This window comes from Antechinus flavipes, chromosome 2 (genome assembly GCF_016432865.1).
Source record: "Antechinus flavipes isolate AdamAnt ecotype Samford, QLD, Australia chromosome 2, AdamAnt_v2, whole genome shotgun sequence".
Lineage (NCBI taxonomy): Eukaryota > Metazoa > Chordata > Mammalia > Dasyuromorphia > Dasyuridae > Antechinus > Antechinus flavipes.
This window is the reverse complement of record NC_067399.1, coordinates 448133558-448152532: the sequence shown is the minus strand read 5'-3', so window position 1 is coordinate 448152532 and position 18975 is coordinate 448133558. Positions and strand designations below refer to the sequence as shown.

Below are 18975 nucleotides of genomic sequence, written 5' to 3'. Positions count from 1 at the left end.
GGGTTTCAATCTCAAGTTTTTGAGACACTGGGCAAGTGACTTAATCCCTCTGAGCTTTCAATTCCTCATCTGTAATATGGGGGTAATAATAACACTTAATTTCTCAGAGTTGAGGAGGAATGAGGAAACTCAGTCTAAGAGATTAAGTGACTTGGCCACTTAAAGTTTCTTAGCAGAGACCGGGTCACCAGTTGTCAGAAACCTTCCCTGGGTATGATGTTTGATTAGATAGTCTCCAAAATCCAGTCTATTAAAGTCAGAAACAAAAGCCCCAAATATAACAAAATGAGAATAAGATGAAGAAATACTTGTAAAATGCTTTGCAAATCATAAAGTATTATATAAATGCTCATTATTGTTATTATTATTACTAACCCAGAATATAGGATTCCCAAGTCCATCACTATTTTTCAAAATAAGATTAACATTCTTTTCCAAATAAAGATATTTTTTCCCCTCTCATGTCTTCCTGCTTTAGGAGAAAAAAAGTAAGTAAAGGAACAAACTAACAACCATTGTAAGATATGTGCACAATCAAGCAACACAAATTCCCTATTGGACTTGTATGAAAAATACTTATGTCTCTCCCTGCTCCCTGAGGAGTCCATTGCTTCTCTTTTAGGACTTTGGGAGAATGTTCAGTATTATGTTCTCTCCAAATTACTTCCTCCCTTTGTAGACTGAGAGGTGAAAGCTTATAACAGACCAGAATGGCAAACACTGACTTTGTTTCTGCTTTGTTTAATGCATTATGGTTGACATGGAAGCGGGGATGGAGGGAGAGGGAGAAGGACACATAAAGATAAGACCTGGCCTCAGAGAATTTCTGATCTAGTTCAGGAATATGGCACATTCACAAATCTAACAAGAAATGTTAAATATAAAATGCTTTTTGAGGTCTAAAGAAATGGCATATCAAATTCAGTTGAAAGAACTGGGGATGCTTAAATTTGAAAAAAAGGGTAATGGGAAAGAGAGGAGACTGTCTTCACATATCAAAACTCACTGAGTTACAAAGAACTTTGTCGAGATCATCTAATGTGAAAAGCTGACATAGAAGAGGAAGGAGATTATATTCTTTGTGACTGAAAAGGGCAAAACAAGAAACAATGGGTGGAAGTTACAAGGTGGCCACGTTTTTCACATGTTTTGTTTGTGAGGAGGGTGCTGGGCCTGAAGTTTTAGGAAGACCTGAAGGACCTGAGTTCTGGGCGAGTTACTTAATCCCATTTGCCTCAGTGTTCTCGTATGTAAAAGGAGCTGGAGAAGGTGAACCACTTCCCTTGCCAAGAAAACCCTAAATATGTTCACAAAGAATTGGACAAGACCAAAATGATTGAACAAAGAATTATGGGCATGGCAGTTCTTGAAGCTATAGGTGTATTTTTTTGATTGCCTGGAACCATAAATGAACCTCTGTGGAAAACAATGAAGCTAGAACCCTGGATCTCAGAGGAGATACCATGGAGGAACAAAAGTCAAAGTTGACAGCTTGTAGAACACCACCACCATCAATAATAATAACAATAAAAACAACAACTAGCATTTATATAGCACTTTAAGTTTTCTCAAGTTCTGTGTATGTGTGGTGTTATTTAATCTTCAGAACAACCCTAGGAGGTTGGTGCTATTCCCATTTTACACATGAGAAAACTTAAGGCTGAGAGAGATTAAGTGACTTGCCCAGGGCGTCCGATAATTCCAGTGGACTCTGATGATAGTGAATTCCCCATCACTAGAAGTATTTGAGCTGAACAAATTTTCCTACATGAGTGCAATAGAATATTATTGCATCATACAAAATGAGGATTATGGGGAGCTAGATGGCACAATGGATAAAATACTGGCCCTGGAATCAGGAGGACTTGACTTCAAATCTAGCCTCAGACACTTAAAACTTACTAGCTGTGTGACCCTGGGTAAGTTACTTAACTCCAATTGCTTTACCCCTCAAAAAAAGAAAAAGGAGGATTATGAAAAATTTAGAGAAATGTAAGATTTGTATGAACTGATGCACAGACACAAAAGCTGACACAAGAATACAAAATGTGACAATAATGTAATGAAATTAATTAAAAGAAAATTGAATTCTGTATGATGGAGAAAACCCCGAACATCCTTGAAAAGAGATAATAAAGCATAACTACTCCATAATCAAGAGGTTACCAAACCAAAATATTATATACATTTTTACGTGATGTTTCTGTATTGGATATTTTTATTGAATTGTTTTTCTTTGTCACAAAGACAGAATCAGTCTGGAGGAGATAGGTGAGAAACAGCTCATAGAATTACTGAGTTGTAATAAACTTTTCTTCCCTTTGGTCATCAATAAAGCATATTAAACAAAAGTTAAGAAAAGAAATATACAATAATATACCAACAGTTCTACCTAGAAGGGAAAAGGGAAAAAATGTTTATTCTAACTCAGTAATTCTATGAGCTATAAATACATTCCTCTCCTTTATATTTACTTTTCATCTTCCTCTTTGATGAATCATAGTATAATAAAAGAGCACCAAATAACATCAGAAGACCTGGGTTCAAATCCTACCTCTGACTTTTAATAGCAAAGTGACCTTGGATTAGTCACTTTTCTCTGGGACTCAGTTTCTTTCTCTTTAAGATGAGAGGATTCGGGGCAACTAGATGACACAATGGATAGAATACCAGCCTTGAAGTCAGGAGAACCTAAGTTCATATCTGACTTCAGACACTTAACATGTGCTAACTGTGTGACCCTGGCCAAGTCACTTAACCCCAAATGCCTCAGCAAAAAAAAAAAAAAAAAAAAAAAGAGGGGTTAAATGGCCTCTGAATTCCAGTTCCACATGTATGATCTCCTAAATGGAGATCTCCTTCAGCTTGTTCTCAACTCATTTCTCTCCATAGTCTTTCCCTTTGTGATCTCATCCACACCCGCAGTGCAGTTCTCACTTGTGTTCAGATGACTTCTTAGTTTGTGTCACTGACCCCAAACTGTCCTGAGAGTTGGTCCTAGGTTCCCCTCATCGCCTATGGGCCATCTCCATCGGGATGTCAACCAGGCATTTAAATTCACACCTGCTCATCCCAGCCAGAATGCATTATGGAAGAGGATTACTTCTCCGACACTTCCTAGTTTGGGGCATGTGATACAAAATCATGAAACAAGAGTTAGATTTGGAGTCCTTGAAGATCATTGCTTAATTCCCACATCTGCTGTCTGGTACCTACATGTTCTTGGACAAGTCTCCCCTCCAACTCTCAGGCTAGATTTTCTCTAGGTTTCTTTTAACTCTGTGCATAATGATTCTAAGTCAATTTCTCTCGAGTTCCAATTTATTTGGGAAATCGTGATGGTCATATTTCAGCTGTCCATCTGACAGAGTTAGTGTAAGGAAATCACTTTGTGAACCATAAAACCCTTATTATTAGTGGCAGTATTCTGCAGTATGAACAGTTCGGTTCCTCATGAAGAGGAAGGCTCAGAGATGCAGTGATACTTTGCATCGGAGCAACTCTTTGAGTGTGTCATCAGCTCTCATGGCGCCGTAGGGACCGGGCCTCCACCTTTCTGGTCCTGTTACAGCTCTGGTGGCTCCAGTACTGCCCCAGATGGTGAGTCAGGCTTCTCTGAGGCTGGTCCAGATCCCCTTGATCAGACTTTGCCCCACCCCTAGGCATATAATTGAGGATTACCCAGTGACGAGTGGTACCCTCATCAGGCAACACTTATTGGGTCAGAAGACCCATGGGGCTGAATATGTACAGTTTGGAGGAATATGGAGAAAATGCAAGAAGATGAACTTAGGAGTGAATGGGTGTGGCACAAGGAGGCAAGAAGGACCATGGAGTGACCCTAAGTGTTCGATGATGGTTAAAATGTGATGACATAAGACATTTCACTTGAGTGATTTATGGTGTCACAAGGAATGTATGTTGACAGAAAGGAGATGCTTCAATTTCAAAGCTGCATTACGTGGCCTTGGAACCACTCCAGGCTGTTGAGCAAAATCTCTAGCTGTGTCTAAACCTGTAGGACAGATACTAGGCGGCCTTGGGGTTGAGTTAGGCGGCATATTTGTGTATTTGGAATTGTTTCTTAGTGCAAGTAAATTTCTTTAGGACAACTACGGGCATTTCTTTGGGGGAGTGGTTTATCGCAGAGATGCAGGTGACTTAAGATATATAAGCATTAATTTAGGACTGAAAAGTACTTATATTACACATCATGTAGTCCAATAGCTTTGCCTCCCCCAATCACCGTTTTACAGTGAAATTTAGCCCAAGAGAAGTTGGGTCACTTGTTAAAGATCACAGTTTGAAATCAGGTCCTCCATTTTTACATCCAACAATATTTAAAGAAGTTGAAAAGTAGTATAAGAGAGGTATCTCATTGTGTACCTTGTCTTCCTTCCCTCTTTCCTTTTTTCCCTCCCTTCCTCTTCCTTCCTTCCCTCCTTCCTTTTTTCCTTCCTTCCTCTTTTTTTAGAGCAGAGAGTCTTAACTTTGGGGTCTATTTCAATATTTTGAATTTGTGTTTTCAAAATAATTTATTTCCTTTGTAAATCTATATATTTTGTTTTATGCATTTTAAAATGTTTTGAAAAAAGTCCATAAGCTTTATCAGGCCACTAAAGAGCACCAGAACACAGGGAAGGTTAAGAAGCTGTGATTGATAGAGTATCCCTGTGCTTCTGAAACAAGTAGAAATTCTGTTCAGAGGAGATGCTACACTTAGTTTTTCAACTGGCATTTACTAAACTTTACTTCAATGTAAAACTCTGTTTTGGGCTACTAGAGTTCTATAGAAATACATGAGACATGTTCCCTGCCTTTATGGGCCGTATAGGCAGTCTAAGAGTGGGGTAAGACAAGAATGACAAAAACTTGAAAATCAGGCAGAATGTGGCAAAGGTACAGTCCAAGCATTGTAGGCCTTCCAGGGCACAGCTAGTTGTACTGGCTGAGCTATGAACTCTCGCTATATCGCTGACATATGCATAAGAGGACAACATGACCTGTGTGAATCTGTGTGTGTGATTAAAAGTAAAAATAAAATTATAATTTGCATTTATCTAGAACATCAAGTTATATCAAGTATAAATATTATTATGCTACTTTTTGGGTGGAAATTGAAGCTCCGAGATTAAGTGATTTGTCCATGTTCACACAGCTATTAAATTAATCAGTCATCTAGCATTTATTAAGTGCCTACTGTGGGCCAGGAGCTGGGGCAGTAACAAAAGGTGATTACAATAGTTCCTGCTCTCAAAGAGGTTACAGTCTAATGGAAATAACATGAAAATAATTATGTGTTGTGCAAAAAAAGTTTGTAGCAGCCCTTTTTGTGGTTGCAAAGAATTGGAAAATGAGTAAATGCCCATCATTTGGAGTATGACTGAATAAGTGATGGTATATGAAAATAATGGAATAATGCTGTTCTATAAAAAATTATGAACAGACTTATTTTAGAAAGGCCTGGAAAGATTTACATGAAATTATAATATTGTCTTAATCACATTTCTGACACAAAGGCTAGACTTTTAGGTACCTTCCTCACAATAACCCTGTAGTAATTAGTTCAAGTATTATTAATTATTACAAATGAGGAAGCTAAGACTCAGAAGGAAAGACAGATTATTTACTCTGATAGTATCAAAGGCCAGATTTCAATCCAAGTATCCTAATTCCACATCTGCCATTTTCCCATTATACCATGCTGCATTTCAGAGAAACCAGTCTCATTGGAAACAGTTGGGCTCCCCTCAGTAGATAATAAACTTGAAGGCAAGAATTACTTCATTTTTGCATTTGTATTTCCAGTGCCTAACATGTGGTTAATATTTAATAAATGTTTGTTGATTTGAATTGACTGTTCTCTTTCTCCTAAAGTGAGAACAAATTGCTAGGGATTTTTTGTTTTGTTTTGTTTTGTTTTTGGCATTTACTTCCAAGGCATGCATTGACATTAATGGATTTCAAAGTGTTTTCCTCATAGGGTCTGAGGAATGGGACCCCTCACATCTGCTTCAGCTGGGTTTATCTTCCCCACAGCTTGAGCCGTTAGGAGATTGTGTTTTCTTTAGGACAGCTGTGTCTGCCTCATCCTGTCACAAAACTAAGCAGCCAATTTATGTGGAAGCAGGAGGTAGAGCAATGGGCAGCTGCTGATCTGTTATGATCAAAAGAGAAAGCCTTTCTTCCCAAACATTTACCATATTGCAAGAAGATCATTAAAAATATTTTTGGGTTAATATAGAAGACTTCTTACACAAATAATTACTTGGGAAGGTAATACAATAGGTATCTATTCATTTGTTTAACCATCCTTTTATGAACATCTATTATATGCAAAACATTGTTGCATTAATTAATTTCTCAATTTCAATCCTAGAAGATAGACCTAGAAGATAGCCTAAGACAGTGAACTATAGGACAGACACATGCCTTTTTGGGGGAGGATTGGGTAGGTGGTAAAAGGGCTCAGGTCCCTGAGGGCAGAACTGGAAAGAGGCCCTTCCTGCAAAAATAATAATGTGATGATAATGATGATAATAGCTTATGTTTCCTTAATGCCTTAGTGTGTGCAAAGCATTTTCTTCTGGTCTCGTAAGATTTTATAGTTGAGGAAATAGAGCTTTGTAGAGGGAAAGTACCTTATCTGGCCTCCCATACCTAGTAAACAGTTTATTCTGGATTCAAACCCATACCTTATCTGACTCCAAATCCAATTTCATTGAGAATCATGAACAGCTGGAAGGTACTGGGCTAGAAACAGAAATGGGGGGAAATGAGTAGGCTCCCAAGGTCAAATATATCTATTGTCCGGTGTTGGCTGGGCCAGCTGAGAGGAGGAAAATATATTACTGTCCCTTGGGTCACCCTGGACATTTCTTGATTGTTGTCAGGGCTTTCTAATACATAATATGAAAAGGGTAACTTGATGGGGAGTAGAAAAGGGGACACTTCTTTTTAAAAATTTTTTATTAAAGCTTTTTATTGACCCTTGCAAAACCTTGTGTTCCAAATTTTCCTCTCCTTCTCCCCCACTTTCTCCCCTAGATGGCAGGTAATCCAATACATTTTAAATATGCTAAAATATACGTTAAATCCAATATATGTATACATATTTATACAATTATCTTGCTGCACAAGAGAAATCGGGTCAAGAAGGAAAAAGCGAGAAAGAAACAAAATGCCAGCAAGCTCCAACAGAGAGTGAAAATGCTATATTGTGGTCTACACAGTTCAATAGGAACATTTCTTGAGGGGTTAAACTCTGTTGTGAGATTTTCGTAGTTGAGAAGCATTTACAAATTTTCTTCTTTAGAGTAATAATCACATTCCCAAGATGTCATAAATATATGATTGCTTTAACATCAGTATATCATCATTTTAGCTATTACATAATGAGACAAATTATCATGTATCAAGATGTTAAGTTACAGAGCTCAAAAGATATGCTAGATATTATAATGACCTATTCAAATCACAGCATAAACACTTTTTTTAGGGAAGCTGAGATGAGAGTTTTTCCTTTTTCTCCATCTCCTCTTTTTGAATCCCTTTCTTCTCTCTCTTTCTCTCTCTCTCTCTCTCTCTCTGTCTCTCTCTCATAAAAGCAAGTTGGTCTTAAATCCACATTAAATGCTGTCAGACATTTTGGGAATATTTATAGGATCTGTGATTTTGAGCAGCATTGGGATCCCTCAGTTTGTGTAGTCATTCCATCTATTATAAAGTTGGGAATTTTCTGAATTAGGTAAAGATTAGAGGTTCTTAACCTGAAGTCCATGAACTTAATAAAAAAATTTTTTTTGATATCTCTCTTTGGATATAGAATGTCCTACAAGTATTAATACAATTTTATGTTAAAACTGTAAAACTTAAATCTGGCTAAAACTTAAAATAGCACTAAGACTTTTGAGAGACCCTGTATAATTATAATCATCAAAATACTACGTTTTTTATTTTATTCATTTAAGAGCATTTTTTTGAGAAGGCATAGGTTTCACCATTTTTACAAAGGGACGCATGAAACAAGAGTCTAGAATCTTTCAAGAGAGGTTAAGTGACTTGCCTGGGGTGATGGTATTCAAAGTGGAATTGGAAGCTGAGCCTTTTTGGTTCCTAGCATGAAAGCTCTCCATAGTACTGTGACAGTTCTCAAATCAAGGAGAGTAGAGGCTCTTCAGAAACTTTGTGAGCAGAATGACATTAGCTGTAATAACCAAGTATTTTTTCTTTCAGAGAATTTACTAGCAGAACCAATTTTATACGTAGAAAAGACTTGCATGACACACATTGAACAAGAAATATTTGTCTCCTCCCATTTAACTTTAACTGTAAAGATTTTGTGTGTGTGTGTGTGTGTGTGTGTGTGTGTGTGAGAGAGAGAGAGAGAGAGAGAGAGAGAGAGAGAGAGAGAGAGAGAGAGAGAGAGAGAGAGAGAATCAGAGGGACACAGAGACAGACACACACACAGAGCATAAGATAGAGAGAATCAGGGAGACACAGAAAGAGAGAGACACAGAGACAAGAGACACAAAAAGAGAGAGAGACACAGAGAGAGATAGAGACAATCAGAGAGGTGCACAGAGAGAATTAGAGAGACACAGAGAGAATCAGAGAGAGACACAGAAAGAGAGAGAATCACACACACACACACACACACACACACACACACACACACACACAGAGAGAGATTTGGCTGCGCCTACACTGAATTGGTTACACCCAAGGGAGGAGGAGGAGGAGGTGGTGATTGTGAGAGAGACTGATACATAGTTACTGTGTATGTGTCTCTCTTGATAGCTCTCTTTCTCTTGTGGTTTCCCCCCTCCTTTCTCTCTGTCACTCTGTCTCTCCTGTCTCTGTCTCTCTGTCTCTGACTCTCTCTGTTGCTCTCTCTCTCTCTCTCTCTGTCTCTGTCTCTCTCTGTGTTGTTCTCTTTCTCTCTCTGTGTGTTGTTCTCTCTCTCTCTCTCTCTTTCTGTTCTCTCTCTCTCTGTGTTGTTCTCTCTCTCTCTCTCTTTTCTCTCTCTCTCTCTGTTCTGTCTCTCTCTCTCTGTGTTGTTCTCTCTCTCTTCTCTCTCTCTCTCTGTGTTGTTCTCTCTCTCTTCTCTCTCTCTCTCTCTCTGTGTTGTTCTCTCTCTCTTCTCTCTCTCTCTCTCTCTCTCTGTGTTGTTCTCTCTCTCTCTTCTCTCTCTCTCTGTGTTGTTCTCTCTCTCTTCTCTCTCTCTCTCTCTGTGTTGTTCTCTCTCTCTCTCTCTCTTCTCTCTCTGTGTTGTTCGTTCTCTCTCTCTCTCTCTCCTCTCTCTCTCTCTCTCTCTCTCTCTCTTTCTGCCTGGTGGGTGGTTCTGGTTGCTTTTCTCTAACTTCCCAGAAACAGATGAAGCAGGATCAGGGCAGCAGCTCCCCTGCTCTGGGACTTTCCAGGGGGAGAAATTTAAGTGATTTGGAAAAAAGGCGATTCCTGTCCTGTCTGAGAACTGAGAAGATGGAAGAAGTTGGGCAACTATTGCCTGACTTCACCCATACCCGGATCCCCAGGCCCCAGCTTGTGTGGCAGCCAGTTCACTACCGCAGACACTGGCCGGACTCGAGCCTGGTGTTCAGGTACCAAGGGTTGATTCTCTGGGTTCCCTTCCTTGGGTGAGATAGTGGTGTAGTGGTCTGGGAAGAGGCAGAGGAATAATCTTCGTCTCATTCCTGCAATAGGCCTTCAGGAGAAAGGTTATCTTGCTGATGGGCACAGAAGCCTGAGGAACAGACTTGTGTGGTTTCTCAAGGGTGATAGAGCACCTAAAGAGAGAAATAAGAAATATTTTCCTAGATATTTGTTGGTGTGCATTCTATGTCCAGCACAAAAAGTCTTTTTTCCCTGCCAGTCATTTGTTGCACATTCAAATACACCTTTCGAGTCCTTATCTGTTCTGTTTAAGATATAAAACTAAAGAGACCATAATCCAGATCTTTAACCTAGAATCAATGACCTTTTTAAAAAATAACTTTTTCAATATAATTGATTTTCTTTTTCATCCTATATGTTTTATTTTTATACCTTTAAAATAATTATTCTGTGGAGAGGGTCTAAAAGCTTCACTTGACTGCCAGTGGAATCCATGATGCAAAAAAAAAAAAAAAATTAAGAACATCTGATTAGTTCAACTTAATCATTTTTCAATGAGAAAAATGAAGCTCATTAAGGAAATGTTACTTGTCCAAAGTAAATTTGCTAGTAAAGTACATGTGTGGGATTGAAGTATTGAGGATGGAATATATAATCCTTGTGTGTGGATGGGCTCACCTAAAGGAACTAATGGTTGGCTTAGAGAAGAGGAAAATGTGGAAGGAATAGTATTACTATCTTCAAGTATTTTTATTAGGCTTAGCCCCAGAGGGCAAAACTCCTCATTTGGTGGAAGTCATTTGGCTGTGTCTGCCCCTTGGGCTGAAGATTTGGTGGACTTCCACCATTTGGTGGAAGAAATAGGTCTTAAAGAATCCTTGTTCTCTAAAAAACAGAGAATTGAAGGAATTTCTCATTACTAATGCTTTCTCAGAAGTGGTTGAATGACTAATAATCAGGGATGTTATAGAGGGAACTCTCCTGCTCAACAAAGAGTAGGGTTGAATGAAAGATCTTCAGGGTCTTCAGAAAATGGACATTCTTTAATTTTTAAAGACATTTTTGGGGGGAATTAGTCTAGGACTTGGGCAGGTGATGGTTACTAAACAGTGCACCCAAGTATATTGATTTCTGTGATACTAGCTGAATAAAGAAGAAATGAAGGGATAATCTATTTCATATAGGGATCACTATGTCTCAATTTCATCGAGAGCTTGTCTGAATAAAAACAGAAATATCCATGTGGTCTACTCAGAGCTTAGTAGTAGAAAGGTAGCACTGTGGAAAGAATTTTAGAACTTGAGCTGAATTTGAATCTAGATTCTATAGTTCACTACTCTTTGAGCTGAGTCAAGTCACTTGACCTCCATGGGTTTTAGTTTCTTGTACTGTAAATGTGGATGTTAAACTAAATGAAATCCAGCTTCAAATCTGTGATTTGATTCTACTCCCCTCCCCTTTATTTTTTTAAGCAACCATTTACTATTTACTAACAGCTAAAGTTATTTTGTTCACATTAAGACAGCTCAGAGCAGCACCAGGTGATTCCATTATGCATCTGTTTATTTGGTGGATCTCCTATGCTTTCCCCTCCAAGAGGTTTCTCTGTCCCCTCTAAGTCTGTGCTTCCCACTCTGACAGTTCGTAAAAAGACAGGTGGTGTGGGCCCTCACCTTGCACATCGGGGCATGTGCAGAAGCTCCCTCCCAAACCCCAGAACCTGTTGAGTAGCATTCCATGAAACAGCAACTGTACAGACTGGAGCTGAGATTCATAGACAGACCTGAGGTAACCCACCCTCGTTTCCCTGGTGGGCTAGCCTGGAGGACTCCGAGGGAGTTGCTGCTGTCCTGCACCAGGTGCACCCTCGTTCTGTCTCTCTTTCCTGTCCCTTTCCTCACTTTTGGGAACTAACACCCACATGATTGATATCCCAGAATGGCTCTTTGCATCAAACCTTGTCTCTGAGAGAAGGGTTCTTAGTGGTGTATGGAACAGCTGTAGAGGAGGTATGGGAATGCTGAAAGTGTCAGTGGGGGCAGCTGTCCTTAATGTGTGCTGTGTGTCTGCCCCTTGGGCTGAAGATTATCTGGCCTTCAGTGTTCCTTGTCATCCTAGTGGTCACTGCGGGAGTCACCTATGGTTCATTTGGTTGCCAGTACATCTGAAATGTTATTGTCTCAGCACTTAACGGATGACCCTGGGCAAGCCATTTAACTTTTCAGCCTCGGTTTCCTCCTCAGTAAGATGGGCATAATAATAGTATCTGCCTCACAATGTTGTGATGACAATCATATGTGAAATGTTTTGCCAAGCCAAGGGCTATCTGAAGACTGACATTTTAAAAATTCAATTATACAAACATTTAACTAGCAGTTATGGGCAAGGTCCATATACTAAGTACTAAGGCTACAAAGATGAAAAATACAAGGGAATATAGTAAATACTTATTAAGTACCCAGTATGTGCCTGATACTGTATTAAAATGGACAGTGCTGAGAAGGAGAATAAGGCAATGATGATGCTCAGAACCCTGGGAGGAGATGGAAGGCCTGGATACTCTGAGTTTGCCTATGGAGGGGAACACCCTCAGGAAGAGGGGACACCAGCGGCAATTCAAGGCCCTCCCCTCTCTACTGGCAACACCAGGGAGGAGCTTAGATCCTTTCTGCCAGAGCTCCCTTTAATTTTTCAAAATTGTGCCATCTGACCGCAACAAACCTGAATAGAGATTTCTCTTGTAATCAAGTTTATCTCCCATACCCTCAGCTTAATGGACACACCTGATGTGCGTATTCATGATGGTGATAAGTGATTACTTGTCTGCCTCTGGGCTGGAGCACAGCTGCTTCTAGGTCCTAATTCCCATCAGCCCCCTCAAAGGAATGGGCCCATGGGCTAGGTGTCTCAGTCGGTACCGATGGGTCTCTTCAGTCACAGAGTAAGTCTCTCAGAGCTGTAAGTTCGATATCCCTCACCAGACTGAGCTTCCCAGGGCAAAGATCCTGCCTCCTTGTTTATTTGGTGTAGGAGGATTCCCTGCCTAGGTTAGTGAGAGAGTTGCCAGTTCCTTTACACTTTGGATGCCTGGGGCACTCCGAGGTTAAAGACTTTCCCAGAATTGTACAAACAGTATCTATTAAAATTAAGACTTGAAATCAGGTCTTCCTGGTTCTGAAGCCAGCACTCTGTCTGTTATATCTGCTGTTTCTGTATTATTATTATTACTATGGTTTCAAGGGTCTGTAACTTTTGTACTCCTTACAGCAGTTAACTTCAGTTTGCTACATGCCCGTAGGTGTTGATCAGGACTTTTTTGTAGTCAAAAAGTCATTATTTAGTGAGCTGACATAGGGACCAGTCTTTCCAAGCTTGGATAATAGATGTAGTATTCAAAGCCTTTCCAGTTTGGTAGGGCCTGCTAGAGTTTGGATGCCACGGGGTTGGACCTTTAAGGACCTAGGGTCAGCTTCCTAACATGATGAGGTATCTGAATTATTGAGAACCATTATCATAATAAGCTTTAGGGCTATAAGAGACTTATTTTCATCTGCATTTTTTTTAATAGAATGGGAGGGAAGTGTCATAATTCAAAGAATGAATATCCTAAAGCATTTCATCCATCTCCTTTTCCTTAGGAAAGATGAGCAATTTGGGGAAAAGGGCTTTGCTTGAAAGAGGTTTCTTAGAATCAAGTTGAGAAAATACAGTTATGCTTTCCAAAAAAAAGGGGAGTTGGGGTGCCTCTCACTGTGGAAGATCCATGTAAATTTTTGGCCCTCTCTTTGGCCTTCTCTTTCAGAGAAGAAGTCTGAATTATTATGATATTAAAAGATGAAATATGTTGACATTATATAATACTGTACATATATTTTTGCATTTCCAAGTTTCTCAATTTTCTGTGTCATTGCTGGCCTTTTTGAGTATTGTCTACATGTTGTCTGAGTGCATTTTGTGCAAAACTCCCCCCAAATTTCCTTTTTATTTCTTTTGTTGACCTGTAATGTATCAAAGTTGTGATGTGGAATGGATAACTATACTCGGCTTCAAACATAATATTTGTCTTGTTTAGAGCAGAAATTCATAACATTTTTTGTATGACTTCCTTTGGCAGTTGACCTCTCAGAATAAAGTGCAGAATAATAAATGCATAGAATAAAATACTGAGGGTTACACAGAAAATTAGTTATATTGAAATTCATTTATATATATGCATACATCCATTTTAAAGTTCATGGGCCTCAGGCTGAAAATCTTTGAATAAGAGTAGACCCTGACTTAGAAATTCTTTTTAGAATTTGGCTGTAAAGGTCAGCCTTTTCAAATGTTGACCTGCTTTGGCCAGAGCACTATTCCTCCAAGGCTCTGGAAAGACTGCACAGATGACACTGTGAAACTCATTCTTTGCTGTCAGTGTTGCTAAAAATGTTATTGTCAGTGACTAAAGGCCAAGCTCTCCTTTTTTTTGAACAAGGAAGGGATGGAAATATATTGAATGTTCTTGGTACAGAAAATGGAGCTTCAGGGATCAGGCAAGGCTTAGACCTTGGCAATCCTGAGAAAGCCTATTTGGATTCCAACCAGTATTGGACCCCTGAGCAAAGTTAAAAGGTACGTCTTTGGCCCTGAACTTCTAATGAACTTCCTAACCATAAGTTTCACATTTTCCAAATTTGGAATGATTATTCCTTTTAGCTCCATTACTTCCTGACAGCAGCAGGTGAGGGCCCTTAAATCTTGCACTTAAATCCTTAAGGAAAATCCTAAAATTGGAAATAGGAAGAAAAATCATTATTTCACTAAATGTACTCTGCACTCCAGTGCACTCTGCACTCCAGCCAGTTCATTCTGCTTGCTGTGCTCCAGTTATGTCTGACTCATTCCTACTTCTATGCTTATGTCTTCTACTTTTCTGGAATACTTTTCCCTGTCCTCCCCCCTGTCCTACTTTTAGACCATCCAAATCCTATCATCTTTCTAGACTCACTTCTAGTCCATCTTTTCTTTGGAGCCTTTTCTAACCATCCTACTGCATAGTGATCTTTCCTTTTTCCGAGATCCTCCAACACTATGTTATTATTATTATTATTGTTATTATTTTGGTGGCAGGAAGAGGGAAGCAATGGAATCTAGTGATTTGACCAGTGTCCCATAGCTAGTAAGTGTCTGAGATCAGATTTGAATTCAGGCCTGACTCCATGATTTTATCTACTGTGCCATCCGACTGCACTCCTCTTACCCCCAGCAATTAAAGCTATTACTGGGAATTGATAATGTTCTTTCATAGGGTGGGTAGATAAGAAGATATTGTAGATATATTGATAAATATGTGCATATTTTGTGCTTGTGAGAAAAAGGAAGATGAGAAATCTGGAGAAGGGGAATCAGAAATGTTAACTGTTTTATGTTCGTTTATTCAATTAAATTCCAAGTGTTTTATTTAGTACCCATGATGTATAGGATACTGTGGGAGACCTATTTGGAGAATTTAGGCAATCTGAAGATTTTTGATAGAAGGTGAAAGATGCTCAGGATATATATATAAATAAAGATTACTTAGTGATGAGAACTAATGATGTCAAACTCATATAGAAATGGAGGCCACTAAATTTGCAGAAGGATTCCGATGTGCCACATAATGACTTTGAAAACATTGAAATAATTTTTTGTTTTATTTTGATTTATCTTGTTAAATGTTTACCAATTGTATTTTAACCTAGTTAGGGCTTTACTTGGAGATATTGTGGGTCCCATGTATACCTTTGTTGTGGAAGTGGATGGAGAGGAAATAGACTGTCTTTTTCTCTTAAGGCAACATCCACGAGTAACAAGGATCTACACTAAGTCCATTGAGTGAACTATTCTTACTGGCTCAATACTGATGTATGCCTCAGTTGTTGGGACACACCAGGAGCATCTGATAATATATATATTTTTAACAAGGGGCCAGATAAAAGCTTGGTGCCATAGAACCAGAGCATATACCCCCTGGGCTTGTCCTTGCTACACGTTATATGAGTGATAGAAGCAAAGTCACATGGCAGGTTCTAGCATTTAGAGTTCCACGGGGGAATTTGAAAATCTTGAAGTCTGCCCTCTCTTACCTAAAATCATATCGTAAAGTGGCAGAGCTAGAATGTGAATCCATGTTTCGTGACTAAGTCTGGTGTTCTTGCCACTGTGGTACATAACTATGTAGCGATGACATTGCTGCTGGTTGTTGGATGACTAAGGATGCAGGATGGATAGGATGCTGGACTGGGAGTCAGAAGGTCCCAGTTAGCAACTCTGTGTGTCTGAGGCAGGACTCCTAACTTCAGTTTTATGCACTGCATTTTAAGAATCAATCTACAATTTATCAAGTGCCTGTTATGTGCCAGGTCGTTGTGTCAGGGATAGAAAGATAGAAAGGAGTTTCTTCTCTCTCTTGGGAGTAGAAAGGCACAGTGGACCAGGTCTGAAGTCAAGGAAGACTCATCTTCCCGAGTTCAAATTTGACCTCAGACATTTATTAGCTGGGTGATCCCAAATAAGTCACTTTACCCTGCTTACCTTGGTTTCCTTTAAGATGAGAAGGCTGGACTCAGTGACCTCTAAGGTCTCTTTCACAACTATAAATCTACAATCCAGTTGTCATTCTTTTGGATAATATTAGGAATGTCCTCACAACATTTCAGGAAACAAAGTGTTGCTTGGAGTTTGACTCAGAAATGGAGAAGCATTGAGATATGGAAGAGATTGCTCTATTTGAAGTCTGAGGGTCTAAATTACATTCCAGTCTCTGTGACTGTCTGTAGCACTTTGGCTCCTCTGGGTCTCTTTCCTCATCTATAAAACGAGGGAGTTGGCCAAGATAAGCTCTGAGGTCTCTGTTAGCTCCGTCTGTGAGTGTAGTTGGAGGTTTGGCATGCCTCCCAATACTCTCTGTCTCCTCTTGTTTCTCTCCTTTTAGGATCCTTGAATTTTTAAAGATTTGGGCAGTATGCTGAAATTTTTGTTAAAAAATTGTTATTGAAATTTTTTTATTTTTTAAAACATATGCAAGGATAATTTTTTCAACATTGACCCTTGCAAAACCTTATGTTTCAATCCCTCCATACTCTCCCCTAGATGACATGTAAGCCAATATGTGTTAAACATGATAAAAATATGTTAAATCCAATATAGGCATACATATTCACATAATTATCTTGCTGCACAAGAAAAATTTGATCAAAAAGTATTAAAAAATAAGAAAGAAAATAAAATTCAAGAAACCACAACAAAAAGAGTGAAAGAGTGAAAATACTATGTTGTAGTCCATTTCAGTGAGGATAGATGACTCTCATCATCACAAGCTCATTGAATCATCTGACTGAATCATCTCACTGTTGAAAAGAGCCACGTCCACCAAAATTGTTCATCGTATAATCTTGTTGCTGTGTACCATGATCTCCTGGTTCTGCTTATCTCACATACTGAAATGTTTTGCTTTTGGAGGCTCTCCTTACATCACTGCTATGCTGCAGTGAGTAGCAAACTGATCTTTTTAAGGGACCCTTGAATAACCATCAGGGTGGTCCAGAGGAGAAGAATAGGGAAGGAGATATTTCACCCCAAAACATTCTATTTTCTGAGCTCCTGCTCTGTCTGCGTTACCTTTCCCCATAAGGTCACGGTATCTCAGAGTTGGGATAACATAAGATCCTGGATCTAGACCTGAAAGAGACCTCAGGGGCTACCTAGTCCAACCCCTTCACTTTTACACATGGAGAAACTGAGGCCCGCCAGCATTGTGACTTGCCTAAAGTCATAGAAATGAATGTTTGAGGCAGAATTAGAACTTGAGTCCTCTGATTTCAGACTTCACATATCCAGAATCACCACTGTTACCATCTAGTCTAATGTATCCCTGAGCAAGAATCCTATTTCCATACCCAGGAAGTGGCCCCCTGACCTTTGCTTAAGGACCCTCCAGTTTTGGAGAGCAGTGATTGTTAAAGGGACCATAAAGGCATAATGCTGGAGGTGAAGTCAGGAGAGACTGGAGCTCATTCTGTTGTGTAATGGATACCTGGAACCCCACCTGCTTTGGGGCGGAGTTATTGTAAAAATCAAACAAAAGTTATGGTGCTTTACAAACCTTAAAATGCTATGAGAATACCAGCTATTATACTTAGGAAGTTTTTCCATATGCCAAGTCTAGCTCTGTTTTTTTGGTAACAACTCTCATTTTAGGATCCTCGAATTTTTAAAGATATGGGCAGTATGCTGCTCCCTTATTTCTGCCTTCTGGAGCCATGGAGAACATCTCTCTCTTCTATAAGACATCTATCTAGAGATACTTGAAGACCCTTAACATCCCCCACACTTATCTTCTCTTCCAGATAAAGATGAATTTGGCCCCTTTCCCATCCTCCTTGTTCTCTTCCAGCATTGTGAGATGCTTACTAGCTTCGTGACCCAGGACAAATCACTTAAAATACTCCCTAAAATTCTTGTTGCCTCAGTTTCCGTGTGTGTGTGTGTGTGTGTGTGTGTGTGTGTGTGTGTGTGTGTGTGTGTGAGAAAGAGTGACAGAGAGAGAGATGAACTTCATGGTCTCAAGATTCCTTCTAACATTAAATGATTTTGGCAATATCCTTCCTCCTTTCACCCTGCAAAATTATCTTCTTTTTATTTTGTATCTAGAGAATGTCCCAAAAGTCTTCTTGTAACTTTAAGCTGTAATATCTTAAGATGTCTCCAGAGTCTTGGGCATCCCAGCTAAAAGCTGCACAAAGACTTTGGGGACAACCTTTATTTTATATATGCTTATATAAGACAATATCGTTTCCTTTTTTCATTCATGCCCAAGTCTTTGTGACCCCATTAGGGATTATCTTGACACAGATACTAAAATGGTTTGCCATTTTCTTTTCCAACTCATTTTACAGATGAAGAAACTGAGGCAAACAGGGTTAAATAACTGTCTGTGGTCAAATACCTAGTAAGTGTCTAAAGCAAGAATTGAACTTACAAAGAGTAGTCTTCTTTGACTTCAGGTTTTTCGCACCATCCACTGCACCACTCAGCTCCTTAGATAGAAGAGAAGCTCCTTTTTGTCTTTCTAAATCTGACATGATGGTTTAACACAGAACAAATACTTGTGCTTGTAGATCAATTCTTAAAATGTGATGCATAAAACTGAACCCTTTGGAGGGTAGCAACTATATCCAACTCTTTGTTTCCAACACAGAGAGAAATCATAAAAAACTCAGCAAATTCTTATAAATTGGGTATGTAATATCACATAATGGATAGAATTTTGGACTTGAGTCAGGAAGACCTGGATTTAAATTCCACTGCCAATATTTACTAGTTGTAAGTAACCAATTATTT

At 39.2% G+C, this 18975-nt stretch overlaps 1 protein-coding gene across 2 annotated transcripts in view; it reads left to right on the top strand.

Annotated features, from left to right (window-relative positions):
• Positions 1-18975, top strand: part of ARHGAP40 (Rho GTPase activating protein 40) — a 115313-nt gene that overhangs the window by 32567 nt on the left and 63771 nt on the right. Inside the window, exon 1 of one of the 2 annotated variants that reach the window (XM_051979317.1) lies at positions 9321-9602. The exons of the other annotated variant lie outside the window; for it this stretch is intronic. Within the exon in view, the coding sequence (XP_051835277.1) occupies positions 9376-9602 (227 nt within the window). The 5' untranslated portion in view covers positions 9321-9375. Of the gene's footprint in view, positions 1-9320; positions 9603-18975 lie in introns of those variants that run through there. 2 annotated transcript variants of the gene reach the window in all.